The sequence below is a fragment of the Fusarium falciforme genome, chromosome 8, assembly GCF_026873545.1.
Source record: "Fusarium falciforme chromosome 8, complete sequence".
Taxonomy (NCBI): domain Eukaryota; kingdom Fungi; phylum Ascomycota; class Sordariomycetes; order Hypocreales; family Nectriaceae; genus Fusarium; species Fusarium falciforme.
In genome coordinates this window covers 924,168-951,550 of record NC_070551.1, presented here as the reverse complement: position 1 = coordinate 951,550, position 27,383 = coordinate 924,168, and the positions used below count along the sequence as shown (strand labels likewise).

The 27,383-nt window shown below is 52.6% G+C and overlaps 11 protein-coding genes across 11 annotated transcripts; 5 read left to right on the top strand and 6 right to left on the bottom strand.

Annotated features, from left to right (window-relative positions):
* Window positions 1-446: 446 nt before the first annotated feature.
* NCS54_01013000 (Hypothetical protein) lies at window positions 447-1,109 on the top strand (the record flags this gene model as incomplete). Its single annotated transcript, XM_053155450.1, has 1 exon — window positions 447-1,109. The coding sequence occupies one exon, from the start codon at window positions 447-449 to the stop codon at window positions 1,107-1,109; it is 663 nt and encodes a 220-aa protein (XP_053011425.1).
* A 318-nt stretch (window positions 1,110-1,427) lies between these two features.
* On the bottom strand, window positions 1,428-2,958 carry NCS54_01012900 (Carboxylic ester hydrolase; the record flags this gene model as incomplete). Its single annotated transcript, XM_053155449.1, has 2 exons — window positions 1,428-2,810; window positions 2,860-2,958. The coding sequence occupies 2 exons, from the start codon at window positions 2,956-2,958 to the stop codon at window positions 1,428-1,430; spliced, it is 1,482 nt and encodes a 493-aa protein (XP_053011424.1).
* A 2,421-nt stretch (window positions 2,959-5,379) lies between these two features.
* NCS54_01012800 (Hypothetical protein) lies at window positions 5,380-7,299 on the bottom strand (the record flags this gene model as incomplete). Its single annotated transcript, XM_053155448.1, has 3 exons — window positions 5,380-5,683; window positions 5,798-6,594; window positions 7,153-7,299. The coding sequence occupies 3 exons, from the start codon at window positions 7,297-7,299 to the stop codon at window positions 5,380-5,382; spliced, it is 1,248 nt and encodes a 415-aa protein (XP_053011423.1).
* Window positions 7,300-8,742: 1,443 nt separating this feature from the next.
* NCS54_01012700 (CRAL-TRIO domain-containing protein) lies at window positions 8,743-10,187 on the top strand (the record flags this gene model as incomplete). The annotated part of the gene is made up of 3 exons (XM_053155447.1): window positions 8,743-8,951; window positions 9,025-9,166; window positions 9,225-10,187. 3 exons carry the CDS (start codon window positions 8,743-8,745, stop codon window positions 10,185-10,187), a joined length of 1,314 nt encoding a protein of 437 aa, XP_053011422.1.
* Window positions 10,188-10,530: 343 nt separating this feature from the next.
* On the bottom strand, window positions 10,531-11,274 carry NCS54_01012600 (Hypothetical protein; the record flags this gene model as incomplete). Its single annotated transcript, XM_053155446.1, has 1 exon — window positions 10,531-11,274. The coding sequence occupies one exon, from the start codon at window positions 11,272-11,274 to the stop codon at window positions 10,531-10,533; it is 744 nt and encodes a 247-aa protein (XP_053011421.1).
* A 1,242-nt stretch (window positions 11,275-12,516) lies between these two features.
* On the top strand, window positions 12,517-14,848 carry NCS54_01012500 (Zn(2)-C6 fungal-type domain-containing protein; the record flags this gene model as incomplete). The annotated part of the gene is made up of 5 exons (XM_053155445.1): window positions 12,517-12,594; window positions 12,652-12,801; window positions 12,857-12,966; window positions 13,042-14,105; window positions 14,154-14,848. 5 exons carry the CDS (start codon window positions 12,517-12,519, stop codon window positions 14,846-14,848), a joined length of 2,097 nt encoding a protein of 698 aa, XP_053011420.1.
* A 733-nt stretch (window positions 14,849-15,581) lies between these two features.
* Window positions 15,582-16,550, top strand: NCS54_01012400 (Epimerase domain-containing protein; the record flags this gene model as incomplete). The annotated part of the gene is made up of 1 exon (XM_053155444.1): window positions 15,582-16,550. The coding sequence occupies one exon, from the start codon at window positions 15,582-15,584 to the stop codon at window positions 16,548-16,550; it is 969 nt and encodes a 322-aa protein (XP_053011419.1).
* Window positions 16,551-16,805: 255 nt separating this feature from the next.
* On the bottom strand, window positions 16,806-18,237 carry NCS54_01012300 (FMN hydroxy acid dehydrogenase domain-containing protein; the record flags this gene model as incomplete). The annotated part of the gene is made up of 5 exons (XM_053155443.1): window positions 16,806-16,963; window positions 17,014-17,222; window positions 17,271-17,731; window positions 17,779-18,122; window positions 18,183-18,237. 5 exons carry the CDS (start codon window positions 18,235-18,237, stop codon window positions 16,806-16,808), a joined length of 1,227 nt encoding a protein of 408 aa, XP_053011418.1.
* A 1,397-nt stretch (window positions 18,238-19,634) lies between these two features.
* Window positions 19,635-20,546, top strand: NCS54_01012200 (Hypothetical protein; the record flags this gene model as incomplete). The annotated part of the gene is made up of 1 exon (XM_053155442.1): window positions 19,635-20,546. One exon carries the CDS (start codon window positions 19,635-19,637, stop codon window positions 20,544-20,546), a length of 912 nt encoding a protein of 303 aa, XP_053011417.1.
* A 434-nt stretch (window positions 20,547-20,980) lies between these two features.
* Window positions 20,981-23,503, bottom strand: NCS54_01012100 (Hypothetical protein; the record flags this gene model as incomplete). The annotated part of the gene is made up of 1 exon (XM_053155441.1): window positions 20,981-23,503. One exon carries the CDS (start codon window positions 23,501-23,503, stop codon window positions 20,981-20,983), a length of 2,523 nt encoding a protein of 840 aa, XP_053011416.1.
* A 3,115-nt stretch (window positions 23,504-26,618) lies between these two features.
* On the bottom strand, window positions 26,619-27,149 carry NCS54_01012000 (Hypothetical protein; the record flags this gene model as incomplete). The annotated part of the gene is made up of 2 exons (XM_053155440.1): window positions 26,619-26,739; window positions 26,995-27,149. 2 exons carry the CDS (start codon window positions 27,147-27,149, stop codon window positions 26,619-26,621), a joined length of 276 nt encoding a protein of 91 aa, XP_053011415.1.
* Window positions 27,150-27,383: the final 234 nt, after the last annotated feature.

Below are 27,383 nucleotides of genomic sequence, written 5' to 3'. Positions count from 1 at the left end.
ATATCTTGTCTACGGAGTATGTGTCTCCCACCTTGCGATATGTTTGGTCTCCTCGTTAAATGTAGGCGATCTTCGATGAAGGAAGAGTAAACCCTTCACTCCAGATGCCAACCAAACAGCCCTGTATCGATAAGAAAGTACTGTAAACACTCTAAGGGAAGTCATAAGTGAGGCTGTTTGCTCAACATCAGCATGGCTCGTGGTGGCATTGATTATGAAAACGCCCACCTCAACGCCCTGGCAGGCGCCGTTCGTTGTACCAACGGCAACTACACGATTGTTTGAGATACAACAGAAGACTGTGTATTTATTCGCACGCAACAGAGTGTGAGAACTTTGAACTTTCAACACCACTCAATCTACGATCCCCAGCTCGACATCTAAGACCTCTCTCGAACCGGAAGAGATCCTGAACAAGACGGCGATCAAGCCGTGCAGTCACCGAAATGTCTTCCGTTATTTCAGTCCGGCACTTGTACGCCACACATGGCCTCCTATTTAGGGACCCTCTAGAAAACCTTCAGTGTTTAGAAATCGGACAGCTCCTCGGCGATGTACAAGGACGCCAAACTGCTGCAGCCTGGGTTGAGTTCAGAGTCAACTACATGCTCGAGCAGTGCGACGTCGAGTTCATGACCATGGTCTTGTTTAACGAGAACGCATTCTGGGTCTCGGCTATTGAAAGAGTCTCCAGAGGATGGGAAGAGGCCATCCCTCCACACCACTTCATCCGTCTGGTCAAGGCCATCCTGACGGCGCGCTACAACTACATCGCAACCCATGGCTTTCTCCTCCCAGACGGTGACGTTGCTTGTAGCGCCGACATTCTACTCTTCAGCTTTCTCCTCTACCGTAGCGTCCACCAGACTGTGTTTGAGACACCGAACATCTCGGTGCTCGACTGGGATACGGACACCATCGAGAATCGCATTGACTGTAGCCGTCTCCACAAGGCTCAGCGTTGGACTCGGGTACATGGCTCGCCTCTACGTTGTGATCTTTCTGACCCTGAGGTGTTTGATGAGTTGACCGCTTTGATTCGAACTCGTGGTCCGCCCACGAAGACTCTCCAGTCGCTTCAGGAGGAGTATGAGGCCTGGCAGGGGTGAGTTGCAAGGAAGGAAATCAGGGGAAGCGAGATGGTGGTATTTAAAAGAGATTGATACCCATAGGCTTTTAGGTCAGGAGGTATAAGCTTGGACTGCAATAGGGGGCTGGATATGATCTTTGAGATACCTCGGAATGAAGGATGGCTTTCTCAATACTTGAAACATTCCTGTTGACCATTACGTAGAGCTAGTGGAAATAAAATTTCTTTCAGGGAAAGAAATATGCCCAATTATGTTATATACTGTATAGCTACATACAAACTCCCTTGGCCCTTCAGGAGTAGTCCAATGTCATTTCTCATTGTTGTGCCCAGTCGCTCATTGTCTAATATCAGGACCGATTGACGAGAGATAGGCACACTTCTTCTGCATATCTCGACTCAACCTCTCCATCCTCGTCTCCCCGCCCGTCTCAAACACGATGCGTTGTTTCCTCTTGTCTGTCCAGGCCTCCCACTTGGCCGAACCTTCATGGCGATACTTGTTTGGGTCATATGAGCGAATGAAGCTTGACCAGTAGCCCTGAATCACTGGTATCACTGGCGCATTCTTCTTCCCCTTGAGGTAGCTGGCTGGCGGGTTGGCACCTCCAAGCCCAGGGCCGAAGATGGCGTGTACTTCGACTGTGTGAGGAACTCCGAGGCCTTGTTCCATTGCATCTGGATCCTCGACGTTGTATAGGTAGTTCCACGATTCCGGCATGTCGTAGCGAGTCAAGGCATTCGATATGTATATGCCCGGGCACATGTATCTCATCTGCCCGTATACATCACTGATCTGTCTCCAGTAACAACCGGCATTGGGACAAGTTTTGTTCTGGTTCGGATACAAATCACCAATCTTGCTCAGTTGATCTGCCGTCAAGTAAGGGAACTGCGCCTTGAGGAATTCTTCGCCCTGCGCTCGCGTTGAAGCTGTCTTGGGTGCGAAAATGGTACCGCCATTTGTATCATCGCCCACAATAGCGGGGACTTTGATGAACTTGCCCCCCTCGAAGAGTTTGTATGTAAGGTCAGGAATGAAGTCTCCATCGATGACGGGTGTCCACATGAAGAGAGGCGCTTGAGAGCCTCCGGGATAGGGGATGTTGGAGTTGACTTTTTGTATCTCTTTGGCCGTCTTTGTCCGAAGGCACGATAAACTGTCCTTGCTGGTACAGCCGAGCTTCTTGGTAAGATTCTCGTATTGGTAGAAGGATTCTTCGACTGTCAGCATCGTGGCAAAGGAGACTGACTCTGCCGCGACCGCATGAAAAAGCCCTTCGTCCTTTCCTCCAAAGGCGCTGAGATGAAGGCTAATACTCGCAGCACCAGCTGAGTCACCGCCTAAAACAACGTGGTCAGGGTCACCGCCAAACTTGGAGATGTGTCGTTGAACCCATTCGAGACCCTTACGTTGGTCTAAGAGGCCGATGTTGGGTGTCACTTGGTCGCCATCGTTGAGAAACCCATATACGCCGACGCGATAGTTGAGAGTCACAACCACCATGTCCATATCTCCAGCCTTGATGAGTCCAGTGCCGTTGACGATGGGGTCCGAGTTGGAGTTGAAGCCCCCGCCTTGGATGAAGAAGAAGACTGGGAGTTTATCCTTGCTGGAGGCATTCGACGGGGCAAAGACATTGATGAAGAGACAGTCCTCGGAGTCTATCTTGCCGATATTTTCTGCCTTGGTCTTTGTCCCGATATATTTTAGACCAAACTGAGGGTGTCAGCTTTGAGTGCCGTTAGGAGGTTAAGAGGGGACTTACACCACTTGCATCCTGGACTGTACGAGTCGAAAGAGGATTCTTAGGGGCTTGAACCTGAGATCCTTGAGAGGTGGTGATGCGTATCGCATGCCGAGCCATTGCGTGACACCATTTCCGAGCTCCTTTCCTCTGTATTTGCTGTATTGGAGGTCGACTAAAGGGTCGACTGCATGAACAAAAGACAAGAGTAGCGTTGACGCCAAGAGAATAACAGAGAAGATCACCATGTTTACAGTTACTCACTCATTGATGCCAAGAATAAGCTAGATAAATACAGTGAGTCTTCTCTTGCTCTTTATACCCAGTAGCACCATGCACTTCCCACAGCCACAGCACTTTTGAACACCACCTTTCGACACCGCTTATTTCCGCTCACATCCTGCCGATCCGTTGCGCAGTCCCAGCTTGATGAACACGAAGCATCCCGCAAGACCAACGACTAACAGATGTGATCGTCCAAGGTGCGGGGATACACCCCCAGGTTTACGTGGGGAAAGATCCGCAAGAGTATCACCAGAATCAGCCTCAGCCCCGGCCGCGAGCCGTCCAGCTGGGTCCCCGGAACCACTGATGGGTTGGACTCGAGTCGTGGGCGGGCGGTCTTGTCCCTTTGCGGCAGAGTTGTGCTTGATCCCGTGGTATTGGGTCAGGAAACGAAACGGCCACTGACGTTGACGGGTATAAAACTGTTCCCGAGAGAATGTCTAGAACGAGTGATCGGCCAATACTGGCTGAGGCTTACAGCCACGTTACTCGGAGACGGCATGTAAGTAAACGCTTTAGTTTCAGTAATTGCGGGTTCGACACGTAAGAGCTGACGGGAAGGCATTTTGACAGATATAGATACAGAAACTATTGGGCGCCTGATTTCACCTTCTCTAGTAAGAGACGTCAGATATGATGATCTTATGCAGCAGTTGTTGGTTCGCGTATTCCCGCACACGGATCAGCTCACAAGTGTTTCAGATAGGTGCTCAGCCATGACATAGCCATGCATCTGCCGCATGGTGTGTAAGACACTTGATAGGGCTGGTTTCAGTACTGATGACATATTTCTTGTGGAACAAGAAATTTCTGCCACCTTTCCTTCGTATTCCAAGTCAATGGAACGATGGTCAAAAAGAAAGGGGCAAAAACATACAACACCCGGCATTCGCTGGTCGTCACCGACCCAACTACTACTCGAGCGCTCCTCAGCTTGACAACCGGAGAGCAGACGGGATCCTGTATTCTCTGAGGGCTGTGGTCGTATGTGAAATGGCGGTGCGCTGTCGTTGGTGATGATGCTGGGTTCTGACATGCAGTGGATGGGCTTCAGGCCGAGATGGAGATGGTCTGGGCATGAAGGCGCCCAGAATGTATCAAGAACCCAATGAGTCAACTTGCCAACTTGTAGCACACTTTAAATACCTTGGAAACTCTTGAAGTTCCATGAATGTTACCAGGACCAAGTATGGCTTCATCAATCCCGTCCCAAGCAACGGCAGTGGGTTTGAGTACATGAACCTGAAAAGAGAACACCAATGCTGCCCCTCCACCTATCCATCCTCCTGCCAGACCGAGCTCTTCGATGAAATACAAGCCGCGCCAGAACGGATGCTGGGCCTATCAGCATATACCCGAGTCGAAAGTTCAGAACCAACCGACTGTCATGGCGCGAGGGCTGCAATTGCTTTTCGACTCCAAGGAGTACATTATGTTGACCAAGTCTGATGCGAAGAGTGGACTTCTCTCTTTGATAGGTAGTCAAAGACACGAATGGCCGTCTTATTTCCTTCCGAAGAACTGGAAACCGTATTCACTGCTTCAAGAAGTCGGGTCGCCGATCGTCGACGCGCTTTCCCGGATGACAGCAGTCCGAACCCTCACCTTAGACCTGGAGGGATTGTCTGCCGACCAATCTTGCAAGTTCGGCGTCCTCCTGGCACCGACGCGAAAGTGGGACATCGTGCATACGCTCATATTCAATGACCCCTGGCTGCCTCGCTGGGGGAGTCAAGTGAGCAGGGGCGCAGGCGCAGGTGCTTTCTGGAGTTTATTCGATCTGTACACTACAAGCTATGAAGCTCTATTAAACAGTACGTTGTTGCCCTTGGCGCTCCCTTCGGCGCTCCCTTTTAGCATCAAATGGAACATGTTGGTTACCAGTCAATCAACTATCAGCCTGAGCATTGCTCGCTTCGATCCTTGCCATGCCTCTCTGGCTTTATCAGTACTGTTGCCATAGTCCACAAGTAAAGAGGACAGAGTAAGGACGCGATGGTAATGCAAGTCTGGCAATGCTTGAGGGCCCCTTGGCAGTTGTGTCGGTTCCTTAATGCCTGCGGTCTCATCATGCTTCGCGTTTCCGATTTCGGTCTGGTTGAAGATTGCTGTCAGTGTGATGCTTTTAGTCATCTTAGAGATACTCACCTTCGGGCTTGTCTTATACATCTTGATCTCGTACATATGTAAGGAAAAGAGCCTCCGTTCTCGGGTTTGAGAACTTCAGGCGCCAGAACGGCGTTGGTTGAAAAGCCTCTACCAGGGCTTCTGTCGCTTGGCAGGCCCAAGAGAAGACCCGGGTCGGGCAGGAGGGGGTCGAGCCTTCAAAGTAGCCTTGCGTCCCTCTTCGATCAGAGTGTCCAGGGCAGCTTGAATGCTTCGAAGGCGCTCGTCGCGGCCCCAGTCGATGATGTTGCGAACATACTTGCGGAACTCAATGAAGTGATCGGGCTCCTGAAGAGCAAAGCTTCGAACCTTTTGGACGTTGAATAAGTCCTGCTGCTTCCACGAGATGAAAAGACGAGCCTCGGTACCGTTCATAGCGATGCTGAAGGAGGCACTATCGATCTGGCGAACCTCCTGTCGACGACACTGTCGGAGTTGTTCATTGAGGCGTTCAGCAACGTTGACGCAGGAGGCAGAGCCACCCAAGCATTGGTTAGTCGCGACCTACAGACTCCCATTGCTTGAGGGTCCGTCTCCCTTGAATTCAAGAATGAAGAACGGGAAGCACATGCCCTCGTTGTTCATTGCAGACATGTTGGGCGTCTTGCCAAGCTGCATTTTCTGGGCCGTGGTGAAAGCGCTGAGGTTGTAACCAGAAGTGACGTCCGGAGTAGGGTTGCTGACTCGGTACTGGGTTCCAGTGTTGGGAACCGCGTGCTTCTGGAAGGGAGCCTTGTCGCTTCGCTTCAGGGGATCGTTGCGAGGGGGCTGGGGAACCAGGTTGTTCTGGAAGTACTGTTCAACAGTAGGTTCGCCTGCGCCTCTCTCGAGAGCAGCCAGACCATCATCAGCCAGAATATCGCTGATGGATGGAGTGGGCGAGGTACGCTCTCGCTGAACTCTCTGGACAAGGTTGGCAACATGCTGGGGCAGTGGCTCTCGGCGATCGCGGTAGTAAATGTTGTTGGCCGCGAGGTTCAAGTCCTCGTACAAAGGGTTCTCCACCAGAGAACCAGTCTTACCACCAGAGGCTGAAATACCAGATGGGGTCCCGGTTCGGGCTGAAGACCCGGAGGGGCCTGCATTCGAGGGGCCTCCGCGGCCGTAAGACGAGGGAGTAGGAGGGAGGCCACTCCCGGGGCGGCTTGGAGGAGCCATGAGGATCGTAGCTGGAGCTGACTGAACACTTCGAGGATCCGCTGTGGTGAAAGGTTGAACGAAACCGTCAGAGCGAACGTCCTCGTCTCGACTAAAGGGGTAGCCGGTTTCGAGCCAAGTTCCAACCCTGTCAATTGGCTGACTAGGCTGCGAAGCAGTCAGATTCTCCAAAAAAGGGACGATTGAGAATGTTGGTGAGCGGGGCGTAGGCTGATGGATCATCTTCGAGACAGGATGTCAGTGATAGACGATATGATGGGAGTGAGGATGAGAGCAGGAAGAGGGGATGGGATGAGAATGGGAAGGTAAAGAAGATAAGGTGGGATAATAAAATGCAGACGATGGGAAGAGGATAGAAAGAGGGCGACAATAAGATCAGACAGACGATAAGAATGGAAGGATGAGAAGAAGTACGAGGGGATAATATGAGACATAGGATAATAAAAGACGACGATGTGGTAGAAGAGAAAAGTCAGAGGAAGAAGAAGGAGAAGACGAGAAGATAAGAGGAAGATAAGCAAGACAAGAAGAAGAAGAAGAAGAAGGAGAGTGTAATGGTATAAAAGAGGAAGAGAGCAAACTGATACGAAGAGGGTGAGGGAAAGGGTGAGAGCAGGAAAATGAAAGGGTCGAGATAAGCAGAGGATAAAGATGCCCATGAATAGAAGAAGGAAGACAATAGGGAATGAAACGGTAGGTACTCACAAGGCGGTCGTCTTGCTGAAGGTCCTGCTCAAGGCAGACTCGCTTGATGGCCTGAGGAGGCGACGTGGAGAGGGCCCTATCAATGGGGCGCTTGTTGGGATATTCAAGCGACTGATGGATGGGTTTTTCTTGGTACGGTGCTTCCATGATGATGAAGGGAGAAGAAGAAGAAAAGAGAGAAGAGAAAAATCGAGGCGAGGTTTTTATCTTTGTGTGCTCTCTAGCGATCACTGCTAGCCGGCCGTCAAGCTAGCAGTCCTTCGCGTCGGTTGTAAATTCTATTGACAGTGCCAGACAGTGCCAGAGCTGCAGGAAGACCAAAAGATTTATGCCAGACGATGTGTCGTCGTTTGAGGTCGGGTTGAGGGACTGGGGTCTTGGTGTAAGTGCTCGAGAACAAGACGCAGTGTGCTTGGTACCACCACAGCCGCCTGGCTTGATGTGAATGCTATGGAACCACGTCACCTCAGTAATAATGAGAGTATGTATTGCCGAGTAGTATTCTACTTGTTTGAATATGAATCCCTGGCTGGAAAAGAATAAGAAGAGACTCTAGGGAGCTTTCGCTATACCTGGGATGCTTATCCCACTGTCAAAAAGAATACCAAGTGCAAGAGTATTTAGGGAGAAGTGCTGAAATTATCTAACGCTTAATTCTATTTAATCTTTACTGATATTAGCTAGCGGCTTAATAAGGCGAGATAACAACTCTGGTCGCTTGATCATCCGGCCATAGCTTGAGCTTCACTCCCACATCAGATGTAGGGTACGGGGGCTCTCAGAAGACAGACACAGCGCTTTCATGCACTCGACAGCGCCTGTGAGGGTCTCCATAATTACGCAAACACAACTGGTGTCGAGACCGTGAATCACTCACCCTTAGCGAGGCAATAAATCACACACCTAACCCAGAGGCGGATGTCCCTGCAGCAAGCGACCCTCACGCTTGACCTCGAATCGGGGAGCAAACGCTTGGCCCACCGATTGCAGCAAGGCTCAGCCATCTCAGTTCCCCCGAGCTAGCCCATTCGAAGCCCAGCTCCGAGTACGACCCGGCCAACTGGGGTCGAGAGTGTGTGAAAGTTACCGTTGAGATGGATAACGTTCGAGTCGCATGATACTCGGCCCGCACCACAGCATCTCCACTAACCAGAACCCTACTAGCTCGTTTAAAAGACCACCATGTTTCCTCTCATGAGAATCTTTTTTGTCTTCACCTCTTCTACATCGCCATGATGACCTTGCCTGTCAAGATCTTGACAGGCACAAGCTAACGTCGATGACGTCGGTCCACTTTCGGCCGAACGCTCCGGCCGTCAGATAAGCGCCACTAAAACGAAACACGGCCCCCACCAACAGCCCTAAAGAGCGCCCCCCCGTCAAGCTCCATCGGCGCTTCGCTCGTCATCAAAGTGCGATTTCCGGCGCTTCCGATCATGTCTCTTTACGGTTGCAAGCTCTTTCACTTTTTTTTTTCTTTCTCTTTGCTCCCTCCCATCCAACCCCGGACGTTGACCGGCCGGAATACCCTCTTTTCCCTCTCTTGTCTGTCTTTGTCTCCGATCTCGCAGAAGCTGGATCTCTGTCAATATGACGACCGACCATGATGCTAATGGAGCTCCGGCCGCCCGCGTCAAGTCTTCGGCTTCGACCATCGGTGACCATACTTATCCGCATGGCCATCTTGGACACCTGAACCCAGGCCAGGAGGAAGCCTTTGTTCAATTCAAAAAAGTCCTCGAGGAGCGGGGCCTGCTGAAACGCGGCCCTCCAGCTTCTCACGACGACCCTCTGTTGCTGTATGTTTGGTTTCCAGCTGGGCATCCATGATTGATAAGCGGTTGGGCTTGTGCTGACACCAAAATTCAACAGCCGGTATCTGCGCGCGCGACGATGGGTGGTTGAGGATGCCTACCAACAATTCAAGGACACGGAGGAATGGCGCAAGGCCAATGACCTCGATGTGCTTTACAACACCATTGACCTCGATGCTTACGAGCAGAGTCGTCGTCTGGTATGCGCTCCCCGCCGGGATGCTCGGTCTGACATGCTTTGGTGCTGACATTTCCTAGTACCCCCAATGGACAGGCCGTCGCGATCGTCGCGGAATCCCCGTCTACGTCTTCGAGGTGAAGACTCTCGACAACAAGACCGTCCACGAGTACGAAAAGGTCGGCGCTTCCACCACCTTCTCCCAGGCCAAGGCCGATGGCAAGACTCCTTCTGGTCTGTTGCGCCTGTTTGCGCTATACGAGAACCTGACCCGGTTCAACATGCCCTTCTGCACCCAGCTGCACGACCGTGAACACCCCGAGGTGCCCATCACGCTGAGCACCAACATTGTCGACATTTCGGGAGTTGGGCTCAAGCAGTTCTGGAACCTGAAGCAGCATATGCAGGCTGCGTCGCAACTCGCCACGGCGCACTACCCCGAGACTCTGGATCGCATCTTCATCATTGGTGCGCCCGTCTTCTTCAGCACTGTCTGGGGTTGGATCAAGCGCTGGTTCGACCCCATCACCGTCTCCAAGATCTTTATCCTGGGCAGCCACGAGGTAAAGTCTGTCCTTGAGCAGTACATCGAGCCTCGAAACATTCCTAAGAAGTACGGTGGCGAGCTCGACTACACTTTTGGACAGCTGAGCATTCCTGACCCGCACTGGGATGGCATTGTGAAGTGGGAGAATGGTTACAAGGGCTTCCCCAGCGGACCGCTCTTGTGGGAGGACATCGAAGGCGACAGGTTGGCTTGTGTCGCCCGAGGATATAAGGGTGGCCAGCCCCGGAATGAGAGAGTCTGCACCATTCCCAAGACCTTTAGTATCGCGCCCGTGGAGGCCAAGACCAATGGCGTCAATGGCGTCAGCACTGGCACAGACGCTCATGACCATGACATCGCAGAAGGAACTCAAACCACAAGAGTCGAGACCCACGACGACGGCGCCCAAACCGACGACGCCCTCATGAACGACGTCCAGGAGAAGCTCAAGATCCAGGACGACAAGCCTGCCGCGGCGCAGACAACCACGGCATAATCAGACATTACATATATACCATAGAGCGGAGGACGAATATTTTAACATACCCTGGCGAGCGGCGATGGGGAGAAATTTGGGAAAGAGAAGGGTGACCTGCAAGTTTGGATGACTCGGCAACATGGCGTTTTTAATTGCTTCGCTGTTATCGGCATTCTATTTTAGAACCGCGAGACAAACGATGCGGTTGGTCTTTGTACCCATCTCAACCTTAATCAACCCGTCTTGATTATTATTCCGTCTAGTTGTGCTCCCAAGCGACCTGATCTCCTTTACGAGCCCCATGTTGATCTATCATCTTGAATCCAATCTCTTAAAACTCCAAAAGCAAACCTTCAGTCTATCAAGGCAACTCTGTCGCATCTGGTATCTTGGCAAATCCCCTCCTCTTCCTCCACTCATTGACTCCAGCCTCGACTTCTCCCCACGAAACACCATCCCTCACAAGCCACATGGTCACCCCCAAACTCTCCGTATCGCGGTTCCGGCTCTCGTCGTCAAAGAACAGCATGTCCTCGTACCGAATTCCCGTTCGCTTCTGTAGACTCTCAAAATGCCGTATCTTGCTGCCCGGGTAAATCTCCAGCAGCCCATCAAACACTTCCAGCGCGCGCTTCGGCTTCTCGGGCTTGCCCATTGGTGGTGCGGGAGTCGCGTCGTCTGTCAAGGGCGTGGGAGCGGGGATGTGCAGCATCTTGAGTAGGTCGCGCGCAAGGCCGGGCGCAGAAGTCCGCGATGCGACGCCGATCCTAGGTCCCGCACGTGGGAGCGTGTACAGAATGCTGGGCACATCGCAGTAGAACCCGTAGTCCTCGCCGTAGCGGTCTGTCGCGCTCGAGTGCTGGGCATTGGGCTTGAGGGGAGGGGTGACGTGGGTGTCGACCCAGAACGGCCAGAGCGTGTAGTCGAGGTCGAAAACGATGAGCTTTGGAAGTGGCAGAGACGGGTCGGCGAGGGAGGGCGGGAGGAGAGAGAGAGCCGGGTTGATGGGGTTTCCTGAGGCGGTTGACGAGGTGGTTATCGTCGAAAGGGAGGATATGGTGGAGGAGCTCTGAGGGAGCGGGTTTTTGGATAGCTTCTTGGGCATCTTGAATCAGGTCTAACAAACAGTCGCGATATTTGGCACTGGATAATAGAGCGAGTGAATATGGAGCGAAAGTCTTGTATTTGAGGACGTGGTGACGGTGTTGAAGATAGCAGCGTTGATGCTGGATGACGCCGATCTAGGACTTTTCTTTAGCGCTCCCTGTATCACCCCGCGGTGGGGGTTTCAAGCTCGTCGTGACGTCGGTGCCTTGCCCAGGCACTCGTCTGAACAAGACAAACTGCTGCCTCGAGAAATTTCGTCATGAATAATAGGCCCTGAACCGTTTCTGACTATCATGAAAAATAGGCTGCAGAATCGGAACCAATCTCCTGCCAAGATGTGCCGCATGGACAAGGTCGCCAGCCAAATCTCATCTTGCAGGATTAGCCGAAGCAACCTTGAACGTTGGACTGGGTCTATCATGTAGGCAGCCTCATTCCGAGCTTCCAATCTCTGTAACAAACCTTGACATTCTCGTCTTTACTCGGTCAGCTGTTATTCCATAACTCGGGTCACCGTTCGCCGAAACCGCCAGGCTTGAGACGAGTTTGGGACTAGCCCAGCGGAAAACATGTGACCTTGATGGAATATTTTCCATCATTATCCTCATCTCCAAGCCAAAGAACGCTCATACCAATTCTCAACCGGTTAGAACACCCTTACCCCGCACTTCAACCTCCCTCTCTTTGCAGGAAAACAGTCCCCCAGCCAGTCAACGAGGCCGGTCGGGTTTGCGGGGAGGCAAAAGAATTGGTCTGCTGAGTCATGCAACCCTGGCTCTAGTGTGGGCTTCTGGGAAATGGAGGGCATGTGATTGGCCAGGACGGTGCCACCCTTCACTGTGTTCCGGGGGAAATTTCCCTGTTTAGTGAGTGACCATCGCGCCTTCTCCATCTCTCCATCCCGCGTGAACACAATCCCTCTTTGCCTGAGGCTGCATTTGACGGTCGCTTTCTCCTGGGGAAAAGGAGAGAGACAAAACAAGAGGCGCAAAAGACGGTAAATATGAAGGTTTTATCAGATTGATCCTCGGTTTCATTACTCCTGAGCACGTCGCAAGGCCAAAGACATTCCATTCACACTCGTCTCATCACTTGGAGAATCGCCTGAGACAGGGATCTACCAGCACATCACTCACCCACCCACCAATACTAAGGACTCGGCCATTCGTCGGGGAGCAAAGAGACATTGCATTAAGAAGAAACAACCAGGGACAGTATCGCTGGCGCATTGAGACAAGACATGGCGAAACGATCCTGGTCAGACTCCAACGGGCCAGCTCCTCCTGGGGCGGCCGATGCGAATGCGACGCCAGCCGTGGTAGGTTCTCAACCGGCCTCAACAACGAGCATCAGAGACACAACTAACAATATCAAGCCCGCAACGCCTGCGCGATCCAATGGAAACAGCAACGGCACGCGACAGAGCGGGAGCCGACAGAGCATCACTGGTCTCGTACCTAATGACCTCCCCATCCCTCAGATCTCTCGCAAGATCAAGGCTTGTGCGGCATGTCGGAAACACAAGGTGATATCTAGCCGCTTCCCAGACTGAGACTGTAACTGACACTCACTGCCAATAGATCAAGTGTTTGATGGATGAGAGTGGTCCACCGTGTCGGAGATGTTCTGAGCGAAATTTGGGGTGTGTCTTGAGCAAGAGCTTGCAGACCATCATTGATGAAAAGTCACAGTACGCGCCCCTTCACTCGCTCAATTTCGAGCTGAGATTTGTCGTCTCATCGCCATGCGACTAACACGTTGGCAGATTCTCTGAAGCGGTGGTCCAGGATCTTGAGCAGATACATTCCGCCCTCAGGCAGGTCATGACGAAACTGAGTCTTCCAGAACTTCCGCCATTGCAGAGCGCCAATTCCCGAGATGCAGAGGGAACACCTCCCAAGGAAGACAACCCTGCTAATGCGACAAATCGACTCTCCGCCTCTCAAGAAGAGCATCATGGTCCTTCATGCGACAATTCTCCAAAGGCAACCCCTGAAGATGAAGGCCTTCCATATGTGCCTATTCACTCTCTATATACTCTCACCAAACTTAGTGCTCTGCGCTCACCGGATAACTCGGAAGCTCAACGAGGTCGTGCCATTGACGACTTCATTGCCCGTGGAGCACTGGCCTTGGCTGACGCGGAGAGCCTGTTTGCTCTATACCGCGATCGCCTTGATCGATATATGTACGGCATTGGCTGTCGGTACATGACACTGGACGAGCTCAGGCGGAAGAGTCCGATTTTATCAGCCGCAACCTTGACTGTAGCTGCGCTCCACGACCCCAAGGCTGATGGCATTTACGGCATCTGCAGCAGCGAATTCCGCCGACTGATGGAGAAGTCTATGTTTGAGCGGCGCATTGACCGCGACTATCTACGGGCCATGTGTGTAGCCTCTTATTGGCTCAGTGACCTTTCGTGGATGCTCTCGGGATACGCAATTCGACGTGCTGCTGAGTGCAATCTACATAATAGCTATAACCAGGCCATCAAGGAGCAGAGCCAGGAGGCGGCAGATTGTGCACGGTTATGGTATATCCTTTACATCTGCGACCAACATCTCGCGACTCTCTACGGGCGACCATCTATTGTCCAGGAGGACTCGTCTATCCAGGGATGGGAGAACTTTCTTGAGTCTCCCGTTGCTACCGAGGAGGATAAGCGTCTTACTGGACAGGTGGCCTTGGTTAGCATTCTACGGAATATTCGAGAGCTCTTTGGTACCGACAAGGGAGAGCGTATCTCGAGGGTTTACCTTAGCCACATATCACAGTTCCGGCGACAGTTGGATCAATGGTATGATCGTTGGCTCAAGGAACTACCAGGTGAGTAGGCCATCGAGTTGAGCAAGAAAGTTGCGCTGACAAAAGCAGAACAATGGCCTCAAATCGGATCGTTCCCGCGAAAGGGCACCATCCTTCACTACAACTTTGCCCAAATTCACCTCTACTCGCACATTTTCCGTGGACTCGCCAGCGACGACCCGATTCCTCATTACTTCCTCGATTGTGCATCCAAAGCAGTCACAGCCGCAACCGCCATTATTGATCTCATCATCACCGACCCCGACGTGGCTGTAGGAATCGTGGGTATGCCTTCGTATATGCTCTCCATGACAGCATTTGCCTGCATGTTCCTCATCAAGGTTGCCCTCAAGTACGGCGGCGATCTCATCGAGCGTCAGAGGGTGCATGAATTGACAACCAGTCTGGTGCATCGATTCCGGTCTCTCAACGCCGGAAAGTGGCATCTTGCGAATCTCATGGCCGGTGGCTTGGAGCGGATGACGGGGACGCTCAACTCGGTTGCGCCAGGGCAAGTTGGTCAAGCGCCTAACGGGGTCATTGTCGGGAACGGTATCAACGAGAATATCGATCTTTCCAACCAGATGCCGCCGGGAGATCGTCCATTTACCGACATGGACGGTGACGTGTTCTTCGATTACGACATGAGTTTCGGTCTCTCGCCCGTGTTCCGCTTCGATCCAAGCATGTTCACCATGGACGCGTCAGGACAGTCGCTGCCAACGTATCCAGAGGCGGACTATGGCATGAGGCCGCTGCCTTGAAGGGGCAGTTAAGGGAATGAAAAGTTGTTTTGGCGTGGGCGTTTAGCTTGGTTTGTGAGTCGCTTGGAGTGATGGAATACCTGGATATTGGATGTATCATACAAATTTGGGAGGCAGAACAATGGGTCTGACGGATAATTATTGCAAGGTATCAAGTTTCAAGTCAAAATGTGGCAGAATGAACCTTTTGAAGTCATCTACGGAGGGAAGGCCGTTTGATCTAGGCTAAACTACTGATTGAGTGTAGAGTGGTCGATCATACACGACTTCTTTATCAGTCACTGACGTCAATGAAAGATCATGGTCGAGTGTCACTCCGGACTGGTTACCATGTGTGTGACTTGGCAGTATCTAGAGCCATGGCTCGACTGATCCGCCGACTACTCCGTCCAGGCCCAAGTTCATCCGTCTCTGCTACTCCACCATGAACAACCTCTACTCCAACTTGGATCTTCCCTCCTCGGTGACGGCAGGGCTTGTCTCATGATGTCGGAAGTCATGTCGGCTCGGAAAACCATCTCGGACTTCTCTCCGATCCTCTCTCCGCATGCAGGCCGCTGCGGAGATTCTGAACCGCCTGAGCATCATAAGCCCCGCGATAGTGGACCATCCTTTCACCTGAACTTGGTGGATACAAACAACAGACCATTATCTAACAAAGATATCAAGTTGGAGAATTAAACGCCACTAGATCTTATCAATCAATCCGATCTCGGAATACACACGGGCCATCATGACGAACGAGAAGCACATCCTCATCACCGGAGCCGGAGGCTTCATCGGACAGGAGCTTGTTGCTCCGCTGTTGGCTTCGTCGCCTGACATCCATGTCACCATCACGGACCTTGTCGAACCACCTGTTCCTCAGGCTGCGGCGAGTGAAGCCAGACGTATCACGAGCCTGGCAGCAGACTTGACTTCTCCAGATGTGGTTGACAAGCTCATCAGGCCTCGCCGCTTTGAGGCCGTGTACCTCCTCCACGGGCTCATGTCTGGCGGGTCAGAGGCTGACCTTGAGCTTGGCTTGAAAGTCAATATCGATTCAGTCAGATCTGTTCTCGATGCGCTGAGGACACTTTGGCCAGGCACAAAGGTCATCTTCTCGAGTTCCTGCGCTGTCTACGGACCTTGCGATGGACATGTCACAGAAGCGGGGGTTGTACCTCAACCGAGGTCGTCTTACGGCGCAGAGAAGCTCATCATAGAGCTACTGCTGAACGACTTTTCCCGCAGAGGGCTCCTAGATGGGAGAATCGTCAGATTGCCAACTGTGGTGGTTCGGCCGGGTAAACCGTCAGCAGCGGCGTCGAGCTTTGCGTCAGGCATCGTTCGTGAGTCGCTGCAGGGAATACCCAACATCCTCCCCGTGCCCCGCGACATTGCCATGTGGATCTGTAGTCCTGCGACGGTGATCAAGAACTTGATCAAAGTTAAGGAGATTCCTGGTGAAAAGTTTGGGGAGTCGAGGATTGTGAATCTCCCGGGCATCACGGTGACGGTACAGGAGATCTTGGATGCCGTGGAGCAGGTTGGCGGGAAGGAGGCGGTGCAACTCGTCAAGGATGAAGAGGATGAGGCGCTTTTCAAGATCGTGAAGAGCTGGCCGCCGTGGTTTGATGACTCGAGGGCCAGGGGATTGGGTCTGGAGGCGGATGGGACGCTGGTTGACGCTGTCAAGGCATTCAAGGCCAGGCTGGGATAGAGCTCGTTTTTTGGTGCATTATGGGTTCCTACAAGACCATGATATCATGTTCGTTCTTTAGCATGCATTTCAGTTACATATACACTCTTTATATAATTAGCAAGGTACCTGACAGATATCGAAATCGGGTTAACCAATCACACATGTATATTCACCAGATACTGTCAATAGTGAACCAAGAGACTACTTTTATGTCGCTGCCTATTATTTCTATGTCTAGTTCACATGTCTATCACCTATCATCCACTTTCTCTTCTACAGTTTCGCCCTCATCCCCGACATTGGGCACGACTCAGCACCCCCAGATGGAACCAAATAGTCCACGTCCAGGGTGTTGACCAAGTCTGGCGTTGCCTGATCCAAACTCGTCAGACCAGCCAACCTCAATGACGTCTCGAGCTCATCCTTGAGGACTAATATATATGATTAGTAGCTTATCACTCCAGCTGATCTGGAAACTCACTCTGCGAAAGATGCTCCACGCCTTTTTGGCCATACACCAACGAATACAGGAACGGCCTCGCGATTCCAACCGCTGTAGCGCCTAGGGCAATTGCCTTCAGAATATCAGAGCCTCGTTCGAAACCGCCGTCGATGAATATCTCGAGATGTTGGAACGCCTCGGGGAACCTCTTTCGGACTTCGAGAAGGATGAGGATGGATGCTTGGGCGCTATGAATCTGGTCAGCACACGCCTTTTAACTTCACGGTAGAACTTACCCATCAAGTGACCTTCCTCCGTGGTTGCTTAGCATGACACCATCCACGCCATACTCAACAGCCAACTTCACGTCCTCGACAGTCTGCACGCCCTTGAGCACGATCGGCACCGAGCTCTCCTCGCGAATCCACTTCAAGTCCTCCCAATTGAGACTTTTGTCAATATACTGTCCCATCAACCTACCCAGTCCACTACCTTTATTATCCTTGCTACTCTCGCTCCCGCTCATCTCAGACTTTATCACCACGTCTTGAGCTGCGCGTTCATCGGCCTCACGCTTGCCGGGCACGGGTGCGTCGACGGTGACAAAGATGGCTTTGATACCAAGGGAGCGGGCGCGGCGGAGGAGTTCGACTGTCTTGGGGCGGTTGGAGTTGACGTAGAGTTGGAGGAAGAAGGGGTGGCCGGGAGGAGCGGCGGCAATGATGCTAGGGAGGGAGTAGGAGGCGTTGCTAGAGATCTTGAAAACGTCAGCCAATTGTCTCATCCAGATGGCTCAGAACTTACAATCTCAAAGATACCCTCGCTAGCGGCAGCTCTACTCCATCCAAGCTCACCATCGGGATGCGCCAACGTCGCCATGGCCGCAGGACACATGATGAAAGGCGCCTTGCTATCAAGACCCAGAATCTTGCGATCTATCCTAACACTCGAAACATTTCTCAAAATCCTCGGCCGAAGCATGACTCGTCTAACAAGCTCGCGATTCTTATTCACAGTGATGAGATCTGTGGCGGCGGACGAGTAAAACGCCCAGGCTTTTGGTGTAAGTGCTTTTTGGGCGGCGAGGGCAAAGTCGTTTGCGGAGAGTATCTCTTCGAGTTGTGGGACATCGGGGGGAAGCTCGACGACTGTGACGGAGTGAATTGTTAGTGGATGAGTGGTCAATTGGTGGTGATGGCTTCACGAACCTCTCGGGGGTGGGATGTTGGGAGTCTCAGACTCCATTGCTGCGAGGTCACTCATAACTGCTAACTTTACAATTGGAAGAAATTAAAGATCAAGACAATTTCTGAACAAGGTCTCTTGCCTCTCAATAGGAAATACCAGTTCAATTGATCTGTCCTAAAGTCAAGTCATGATGCCTGGCTACGGCCTCTTGCTTATAAGCCACCCCTCGACTTTCCTCGTCCCCCGCAATCGGACCCCAATGCTCCAAGTCAAGGTCCAGGATCCGCTCGGGGAAGCTTGGGGCGAGTGCCACACCGAGGAGTGGACTTCGGACATGTTGCCGAAGGAAGCATCGTCAGGGTTAGGGTTGAGCCACGGCCTTCTCTCCGACTGGTTTGATCTCAGCTTCAACACTCCACAGGCTGCAATTGCTTGTCGTTTACATTTCTCGAGATTCACATGCAGTTAGTAAATCTGGACAAAGTTTTCTGTCTGAGCTTTGGCAGTAGGCACCTGGTAGGCTGCATACATCGTCTCGGGGAGGGGATGTGAACAAGAGACAACATGTTCGCTTACAACGTGACTGAGCAGGCACCTCAGGGGACTAATCTACAATTGAACAAGTATTTACTGATGCCTCATGAATTCGGTACGGGCGCACGTAGCCAAGTTTAATCTATTCTCTCGGGCCGATGTGAGACCTCGTCTGCGAGAGTAAAGAGGCGCAGGTCTCTGTGCCTTGTCGATGTTGTCCCGTCAACCCAAATTAACTTTCTAAAACTTCACAGCCCTATCAATTCTTCCATTTGTGAGAGCCGAAGATATTTCATTCCATGGCAAAGCCTGTGCCTCTCGGGGAGATAGTACGCCTTAAACTGTGTTCTGGGCAGGTAGGCATGGGCTCGGATAAGTTGCTCATAGAACTCGAATAGCTTGGAATCCTGGTCAAATAGTCTCCTAGCTGTTTCCAGAGCCGGGATCATATTCTCATTGGTTCAATTGCTGTGCCATATCTGCGTGATCCTTGCTTGGCTGTGCAAGTCCATGGTCAGCACCTCGATGTTGAATCCAAGAAGTCCAGGTCTAGGTTTCTTGAGGAACGCTGAGGTACGAGCTCAAAGCGCTCATCAAAGGGGGGCCGTAGAGATTTCACAGAGTATCTTCAGGATCAGAGTTGTCAGGGAAAGTCAAAATAGACTCAAGACGTATGCATCAGGAGGCAGATGACTCTTTCAGGGAACACATCCAAACCTATACTTTTATGTCTATTACTTTTCCAACTCTATCTACATCATGATCCTTTTTCGTGTTTTCTCCAGAAGTTTTCTTTCTTCGTTGATCATCGCCAAACTAACATTGGTCTCGTCATCTTGGCTGCTGCACTGCTCTGCTACACATCTCTGCTCTGCAGGCCTCTGCTACACGGCTACATCTAACAGCGTTCTGCTTCTCCAACTAATAATCTCCATAAGATGCGTATCTTTAAGCAGAGAGGTGACCAAAGTGGCAAGCGGTCCGACGGCCACTATAACAGCAACCCACACAGCTTTAGAAACTGGGGTGCCAATAAATACACCAACATGCACGGCCATCTCGTTCGTTCACTGCATTCAGCTTCCTCCCCCAGGCCTTTAGAGAGCATTGAGTCCCAGTGTGTCAGGGGTCGCTTTGCACTCGAGGAAGATAATGATCGCGAGCGGGAGGCTAAGCGACAGGCATGCGTCGAGGCCGTGGCCAGATTCAGGGCCGGACTCAAGGCCAGTCGCGAAGCGGAATTTGACTCTTTTCTTGAGGACACAGATTCATCGATCGCCAATTCTACCACTCAACTCTCTCAGCTGAAGAACACCACCTTTTCATTCACTACTAAGGGTGTCTGCGGCACCAAGGCCAGGGGCAGTGCTGGAAAGAGGACGTCTCTCGATGTCAGAGTCCACTCCAGTCCTGCTGTGACCTCTCCCAACACTCGACGACAGAATACTATCCTAAAACTTATGGCAAGGCAAGGAACCCACTTCAGCGTTACAGGTAAAGCCAGAGCCAGGATCAGAAAGACTCCCATCTCGGTCAGGTTCCGCCACAGTCTGTGCAGATCCAACGGCATCACACTCAAGACTCAACTGTGTCGACTTGGTCGCACTGTCAGTGCCAGCCGGAAGCTCCTCAACCATGACAGTCACTCCTTCATTGGCAATACTCCCGCCCCTGACAGCATCGTTACAGCGGAGATCGTGGGCGTTGAACCCAGCTTACAGGAATCTATGGCGAACAAGGGTCATCGTGATTTCACTTTCGCCGACTGGTTCACTGTTGCCATGTTTGTGCTTCAATACCTCATCTGGATAACTCTGGGTTGTCTTTTCGTATCCGTGCTAGGATCCTAACAGCCTTCGAGTTTTGCTTGGTCATTACCCAGTCCTTCAGCGAATTGGTCAGTTGGGATTAGCTTATTTAGGATAGATACCCATTACACATCATTGCTGCGATAGAAACGTATTTGTATCAACAGGCATCCCTACAGTCTGGGGAGACCCTCGTGTCACGACATTGCGGACAATGCCAATCGCCCCTTTTTCACGCTCATTCAACTCAATAGAACAAACTGCCACAGCACCATCCTTTTGTTCCATCCATAATGCCACAAGTCCATGTGACGCATGCTCTACCCCAGGTATGAGTTACAATCTTATGCTATCCACCCGCAGTCAAACCAAGACTGAATGACTCTCCTATCCGAAAATGAATCGCCATACTATTACAATGCTCCTAGATAAAAAAAAAACCATGTATATACTTTGACCCCTTTCTCAATGACCGCCTACTCAATCACGATATCCTCCCCGAGTCTTCTCAGGGGTAGCTCGCCCACCATTTTCTCCACACTTCCAAAGGTGTTGACAACGTCCTTGGACTCTTCCGAGAAGCCCATGCGCATGCGTCCAACGCGTTCCCACACAACTCGTCCGTTCCTTTCGGTCCGTTCCACCACGAGAAGCATCACCAGCGACTCCTCGACGAACCAGAGCACCGTCATCTGCTCTCCCTTGGCATGCCGCTCAATGTACTCCCGAATCGACCCAGATCCCCGGCTCAGCCGAACATCGACGCTTACCCGGTTGAAGATCCAGCCCTCGGGGTGCGTTCGCGCCTTGACCCGGTCCAGCACAAACGGATTCGGCACGTGAATACCATACGGGCGGATAGGTAGCGACGGCGGCGCAGGAGGCATGCCCGTAGCAAGGGCCGAGGCTCCAAAGTCGTACGCCACACTGCCGTCCTGGTTGACGAGGACAATGTTGGGCGAGTACGTCCAGCGGATGGAGTTGGGGTCGTTGCGGGACACGTGTGTCGCCGTGACGTAGTGGTGGGCGTTGTACTTGCGCTCCCGAGCCTTGCTGTCCGGGTCCACGACAGTGATGGACGAATACAGGTCGACGGGGCCCTTCCATCCAGCCCATGTCCAGCTGGGCATGTGGGGACGCCTCGTAGCTACCACGCCGTCCTTGTGATGCCAGAAGCACGTCGAGAGGGCAAACATGTCGCGAGTGCGTGGGAGACCTGTGGCTGGCACAACCTGATCCAGCTGAGGTGCCCAGACCGGGATGCCCAGGATGTTGAACATCTTGCCAGGACCAACTGTAGTCTCGAGCCGTCTCATAATACCAAGGAAGGCGTTGAGTGAGTCCTGGTCGTAGGTCAGGTCGCGTCGTGTGTAGTTGCCGATATGTTGGTCCGCCTCCCGGAAGATGCTCAGCGTGCTCGGGTCCTCCGCCTTGCCGGGCAATCTCTTCCATCGCTCCCAGCTGCCATCAACGAATGACACGCCATTAAACAGACCCGGCCTCATAAAGTCGCACATTCTCTGCTCTTCCATGTCGTGGTAGAACTCGAGCGGCAGGATAAGTGACTCGGGACAGCACATGCCCTCACACTCCCAGTACATCTGCTGGTCGGTGAAGATGAGTCGTCGACGCGCCAGAAGACCTTCCTGATACGTCCAACCTCGCTGGTACCACGCCGAATTCTTGATAGCGAGTCTAGGATCTTGAAGACTCGACACGAGGGTAATGTCCGAGTTGACAAACTCGTACTTTGGCTGAGGGGGTCGATTCCTCGATCCCACGCCGGGGAGACCATAATCGGCGTCCTCACCACATGCTGCGATGATAGCCAGGATAGCGCCCTCAAAGATCTCGTCCATCCTCGCAATCTGCTGCATCTTCTCGGCCGGCCGCGTGTGGTCGATACATAGCCTGTCGACCCATAGATACCTGACACCGAGATCCTTGGTAGCGATGATGGCGTCCCAAATCACCTTGGGCCAGCTTCCAGGAGCTGACTTCTTGTTCCCCCACACGTAGCTGAGAGCGACATATCGATCCGTGATGGATGCGTCCACTACTGTTGGTGGGTTCTTTGCACAGTCGACAAGTCGAAATCCGGGCATCTCATGTGTGATGGGTTTTCGTCCACAACGACCTTGGTGATAGAACTCGCAGAATCGCAGCCAGTCCTGACCGATGGACATGTCAATCGTCTGCTCAAGCTCACGACCCCAGATTCCACGCTTCAACCAACCACTCGTGTCGGTAAATGAGCTTGCCCGCGAATGCCTCCCTTCAGATCGCGCACTCAAAAGCTCAGTCGGGGCTGTGTCAGGCATGGTCCGGTAAAGCATGCCCGAGTCGCGGAACCAGTCGGCGCTCACATCCCAGCTGAGAGCGCCGTCGCCGCTCTTCTTGGGTACAACGCCTAGAAAGGCAGGGCTGAGTCCCTTGCTCTTGTTCTTTGCTCCATGACCCTGCTCAAACATGATGTGATTATCAATGAGATAGTTGGTGTCTCTGCTCGAAAAGCCAGAGAGGTACAGATCGCCCTCTCCTTCGCTGGGAATGTGCACGGACAGAAACAGCTTGCACAGAGGGCACTTTGTGATGAAGCGATTCTCCTCAAGCTCCTTCAAGCGACCCATAGAGTGCTCCTTGTTTTCAAAGGTGTCTGCCGCTGCCGGATCCAAGGCCCTCATGAAAAAGTCGTCCATGGTGTCAAAGGTAGAGTCGATATCAGCCGCCCAGCCAGCGCACGCCCTGCAAAGGTTGGGATCCTGAGGCTGACCGCCCGACCTGTCGGAATGGGCTGAAGGGCTGCGACTCTTTCGCCAGCTGATGCGGCGGATGAGAGATGCTCTCCGTGGCTGTCGGTCCTCATCCTCTGGAGGAGGATCCACTGTGAGATGCTGCATCATGTTCTTGAGAGGATTCCGTGATCGCCGCTTCTCGACGCCGCCGGGCGACACCGGTGGCGTGGTGAAGGGCGAGCCAGGCTCCAGCGTCTCTGGCATGATGGCGGATGCTATGCTTCAGAGCGCACACAAATGATGTCAGATGGAAGGAGTGAAGACGGAAGAGTACTGTAGTCAAAGGAGACGCCGTGGACGCTCCGTGATTCTCGGGGTCGAACCGGTGGTGTCTCACGGCTATCACCCCCCGTCTCGGCTCCTGCTTTCCGGGGTCCCACTCTTGGCTCTGCCTGAGATTGATGGCTTGTCCCACCGGCGCCGAAAAAAGACAGGGGCTTTAGGGGGCAATCTAGCGCGGTCGGGGGGCGATATAAGAAGGACGGCAATAGAATAGAGCCTCGAGTCAAGCAAGCGAGATGGTTTTGTCAAAACAAGAGGGGCGGGAGATGATGGCCTTTACCCCGGCGGACAAGGCTTCTCCAGAGCCAACGGCGTTTAGTGAAGCGAACGGCGTTGGAGACAAACGAGATGAAGGCGGTGCAGGCTGGGCTTGCCGCTGGATGGAGGTGGGTGGTGAGGCGGGGTTGGAGGACAAGACGTTGGGGGCCGAAAGCTGAAGGGAGAGGAGAAGTTTTGTCTCAAACGTGACGGGCTCGAGAGAGATGAAGTAGTTCAAGGTAAGCGATTGCCTTGTCTCGTCGCCTTTGACAAGAGACAATATCCCATCCGTGCCTTGCCTTGGCTCGCCTTGGTTTGCGAGATGACGAGAGCAAGGATTCACACAATATGGATCCTCCCCCTGGGGTCTGGGTCCCGAAGGAAGGAAATCTTGGTGGTCTGGTCGAATGGCGCCAACTGAGACAACCCACAGCGACCGACGAGGCCAACAAATGTCAGTGTCTATTGGTCGAAAAGCTGGCGGTGTGTTGGTGTGTCTATGCTCATGTATGAGCAGCCGCCTGAGGCTATCGCGCAACCCTGGGTGGACGAGGCTGGGGCTTTTATGACACTGCCTCAATTGAGGCGCGAGAGCAAAAGGATGCGTTGTTTGGCGTCTGATTTGATCATCAAGGATTCAAATTTGAAGAATCATGTTTTTTTTGGTGAAGAGTTCCAAGCCTTGGCCGTGTTTCAAAGTCACGGGCATGATCATGTGGACACAGACGCGCCTTTCTTGTGCAGTGCAGCTATTCTCAGGATGAACTTATGACGTAGCCGGGCGCTTCAAAGTCAACCATGAACAACAGTCTGATCACGGACATGTCACTTGAGATCAACACATTTGTGATTTCACCACCAACAACTGCGTCTTTAACCGGGCAAATTGTGCAAATCCTGCTGAAAGGCGCAGTCGCTGCCTTGGTTTCAACCCCGCCCGCGGCTGAACATGAACATGCCCAAAAGCGGCTGATCTCAGCTCTTGGCCCCAACACAGCCCAAAAGTGCAGCGATTCTGCGCCCATTTGTTAGACGAGGTATTTTTAGATATTCGAGTTCTCTGACGAACAAGACATCTCTAGAATATCTTTTGTTAGCTGGATTAACCAGTTGAATCTGCCTTGCCAAGGAATGTGCCTGTCATGAATACCCTAAACCGCTCACCAAGATACCCGTAGATTCACGGCGTATTCACTCCCAAGCTTACACTTGTATGACAAGGCTCATAGCCACAGGGTAGTCGAGCAAACTGATTAACCCAAATGGACGATATGATATCTCTAGAGTTTACATATATATGCCCACAGAGTATAGTCCACCTGGGTGGGTAAGCAAAGAGACACTTGAAACGACAGTCTATCAACCGTCACTCACCACCACAGCCACTAACCAACTCCTCACTATCAATCTTCAACACCAAACCGTCCATCTCGGCACTTATCCTCCTCTCCACTTCCCGACACGGCCCTTCCTCCCTCCCGTCCACCCCCCACGTCATCCGCCAAGCAGCACCGTTCTTCTCCTCTATCAGACTAGCTTCCCCCAGTAGTTCGTCTCCCGGCTGCGGCGGTAATCGCCAAATCTCGGGTCCTCGTTTCAGATCAGCAATCATCTGCCCTCTTTCCACGTTTCCGTGTGACGTCGCTAGCTCATCTGCTAACGACGCCCTATCTCGAAGCCACGAGGCAGATCTTCTCACGAGCCGGTCCGAAGGCCGATGTGCCGAAGAGTTTATCACATGAGAGTATAAAGTCACAGAAGAGAGAGTCAAGAATCTCAGGCATGCGGGCTCAATTCACATCTAGCGCTGCGCTACCTCGAAAAACCATGGCGGTCACAGTCGCTCACTCGCACGTCTCTGTGCCACTTCCAAATAATCCAATCCATTGTTTGATTGCCAATCCGACTCTGCTCGGTTGAAGGGATGCTCCCCTATTGCGTACCCGTGGGAGACATGGTCGTCAAAGGCCTGGAGGCTTCCAGAGGCGAGTGTTGTCGGTTTGAATGGAGTTGGGAAATTTAGTGCTGTGAATGTCAGTGACTGTAGAGTAAGACACTGGCTGGGTACTCACCTTGCAGCAAGAGCAGGTGTTGCAGGCAGAGTTGTCGTGGTTGCAGCAGGAGCTAGAGGCTGTTAGCCAGATTATCAGGAGATTGGATGGCATCTCCAGTCGACCCCAGGCGCTCTGCAGAAGCCAAGGCACTCAGCCAAGGCCCTCTGTACAAGAGACAAGGAGACTCGAGGAGCCAGTGATGAGGAGGTGCTCACCAGGGAGACATGTTGATGGTTGGTGAAGAAAAGTCTTCGAAAATGTTTGTAAGTGTTTGATGTGAGTGTTGAAGTGCTGGATGCTTGTTGGATGCAGAACAAAAACTCGATTTGGAGGGGGAGGACGAGCCCTTCTTATACCTGCTCGAGACGGAGCAGGACCTCCCCTTCATCCCACTCTCTCTTCGAATCTCAAGCATCCATCCTCTTCCGTTGCCTGATCATCGTATGCTGGCGTGGGCGTGGGAGGTCGGAGTGGGAGGTGCTCCACTCCCCGTGCAAGGACAAGTTCCGTCTTTGAGTGTAAGAGATGTCCAACCATGGCCCGGGGCCTCTCCCAATGTCACGCGGCACCGACGCCTCCCACCCCGCATACACATGTATAGTGTAGGAGGGCTTATTCCCGTAATTGGCTGGGGCCATGCATGCTGCTTTCGAGCACAGCTTCCCACAGCACACCTCTGCAGTGCGAGCTACCCAGCATGTTTCGAGTTCCCACACAAGCTCTGTTTACTCATGTCCAGATTCAGCGTCCTCCGCGTTGAGCTTGCCTCCCTCAATGACGAGCTTCTTGTCAAAGTTGCCGGCCGGCCAACCGTCGTGAGCATTGTGTCGCACTGCAGCGTTGATCCTACAGAATCGAACGGTCCATGCCGAGTACATCTCTCGCGGGTGGGGACGAAGTCTATCCGGATCTCTCGAGTTGGTGTGATTGGCGTGCAAGTGAGGCCTTCTGCTGACCTCTAAGTGGGATCTAGTTGGGGGGACGGCCACGTATGGGCTGCCCCAAGGCCGGGATCATGTTCCAAAACGAGGTATCGAAGCGCCTGTAGCTGAGTCCGGATTCCGATAGCTCAGGCTAGCTGCCAGGTACGAGAGACGGTACCTGGACATGGAGATGGGACTTGTAAGCTCCGGGTGGGGGTTGACTAGGCCGTCAATGGGAACCCGGTTCTCATAGAGCCGGGTACCGAGCAGAGACATGGGTTCGTATCTGTCGTCCACATTGGTGAATACAAGCTGAAGCTTGGGGCGTGCCATGGTGGTGAAGCTCTGTTACACTTGGAGACCCTGCCTGCGTGGCGGGCTGGGGCACAGTTCCCACTTCGGCATGACGGGTAGGCTCGTCCTGTACGTGGACAAATGAGGAGGCCTCGAATGCCGGATGAGGGGGGGCAACACGGCGTGGGTGTTGCAGTGGATCGTGCTCGGCGTGTAAGAGGGTGAGATCAGGGTGAGTAGACGTCGACGAGATTGGACCAGAGTAAAGATGGA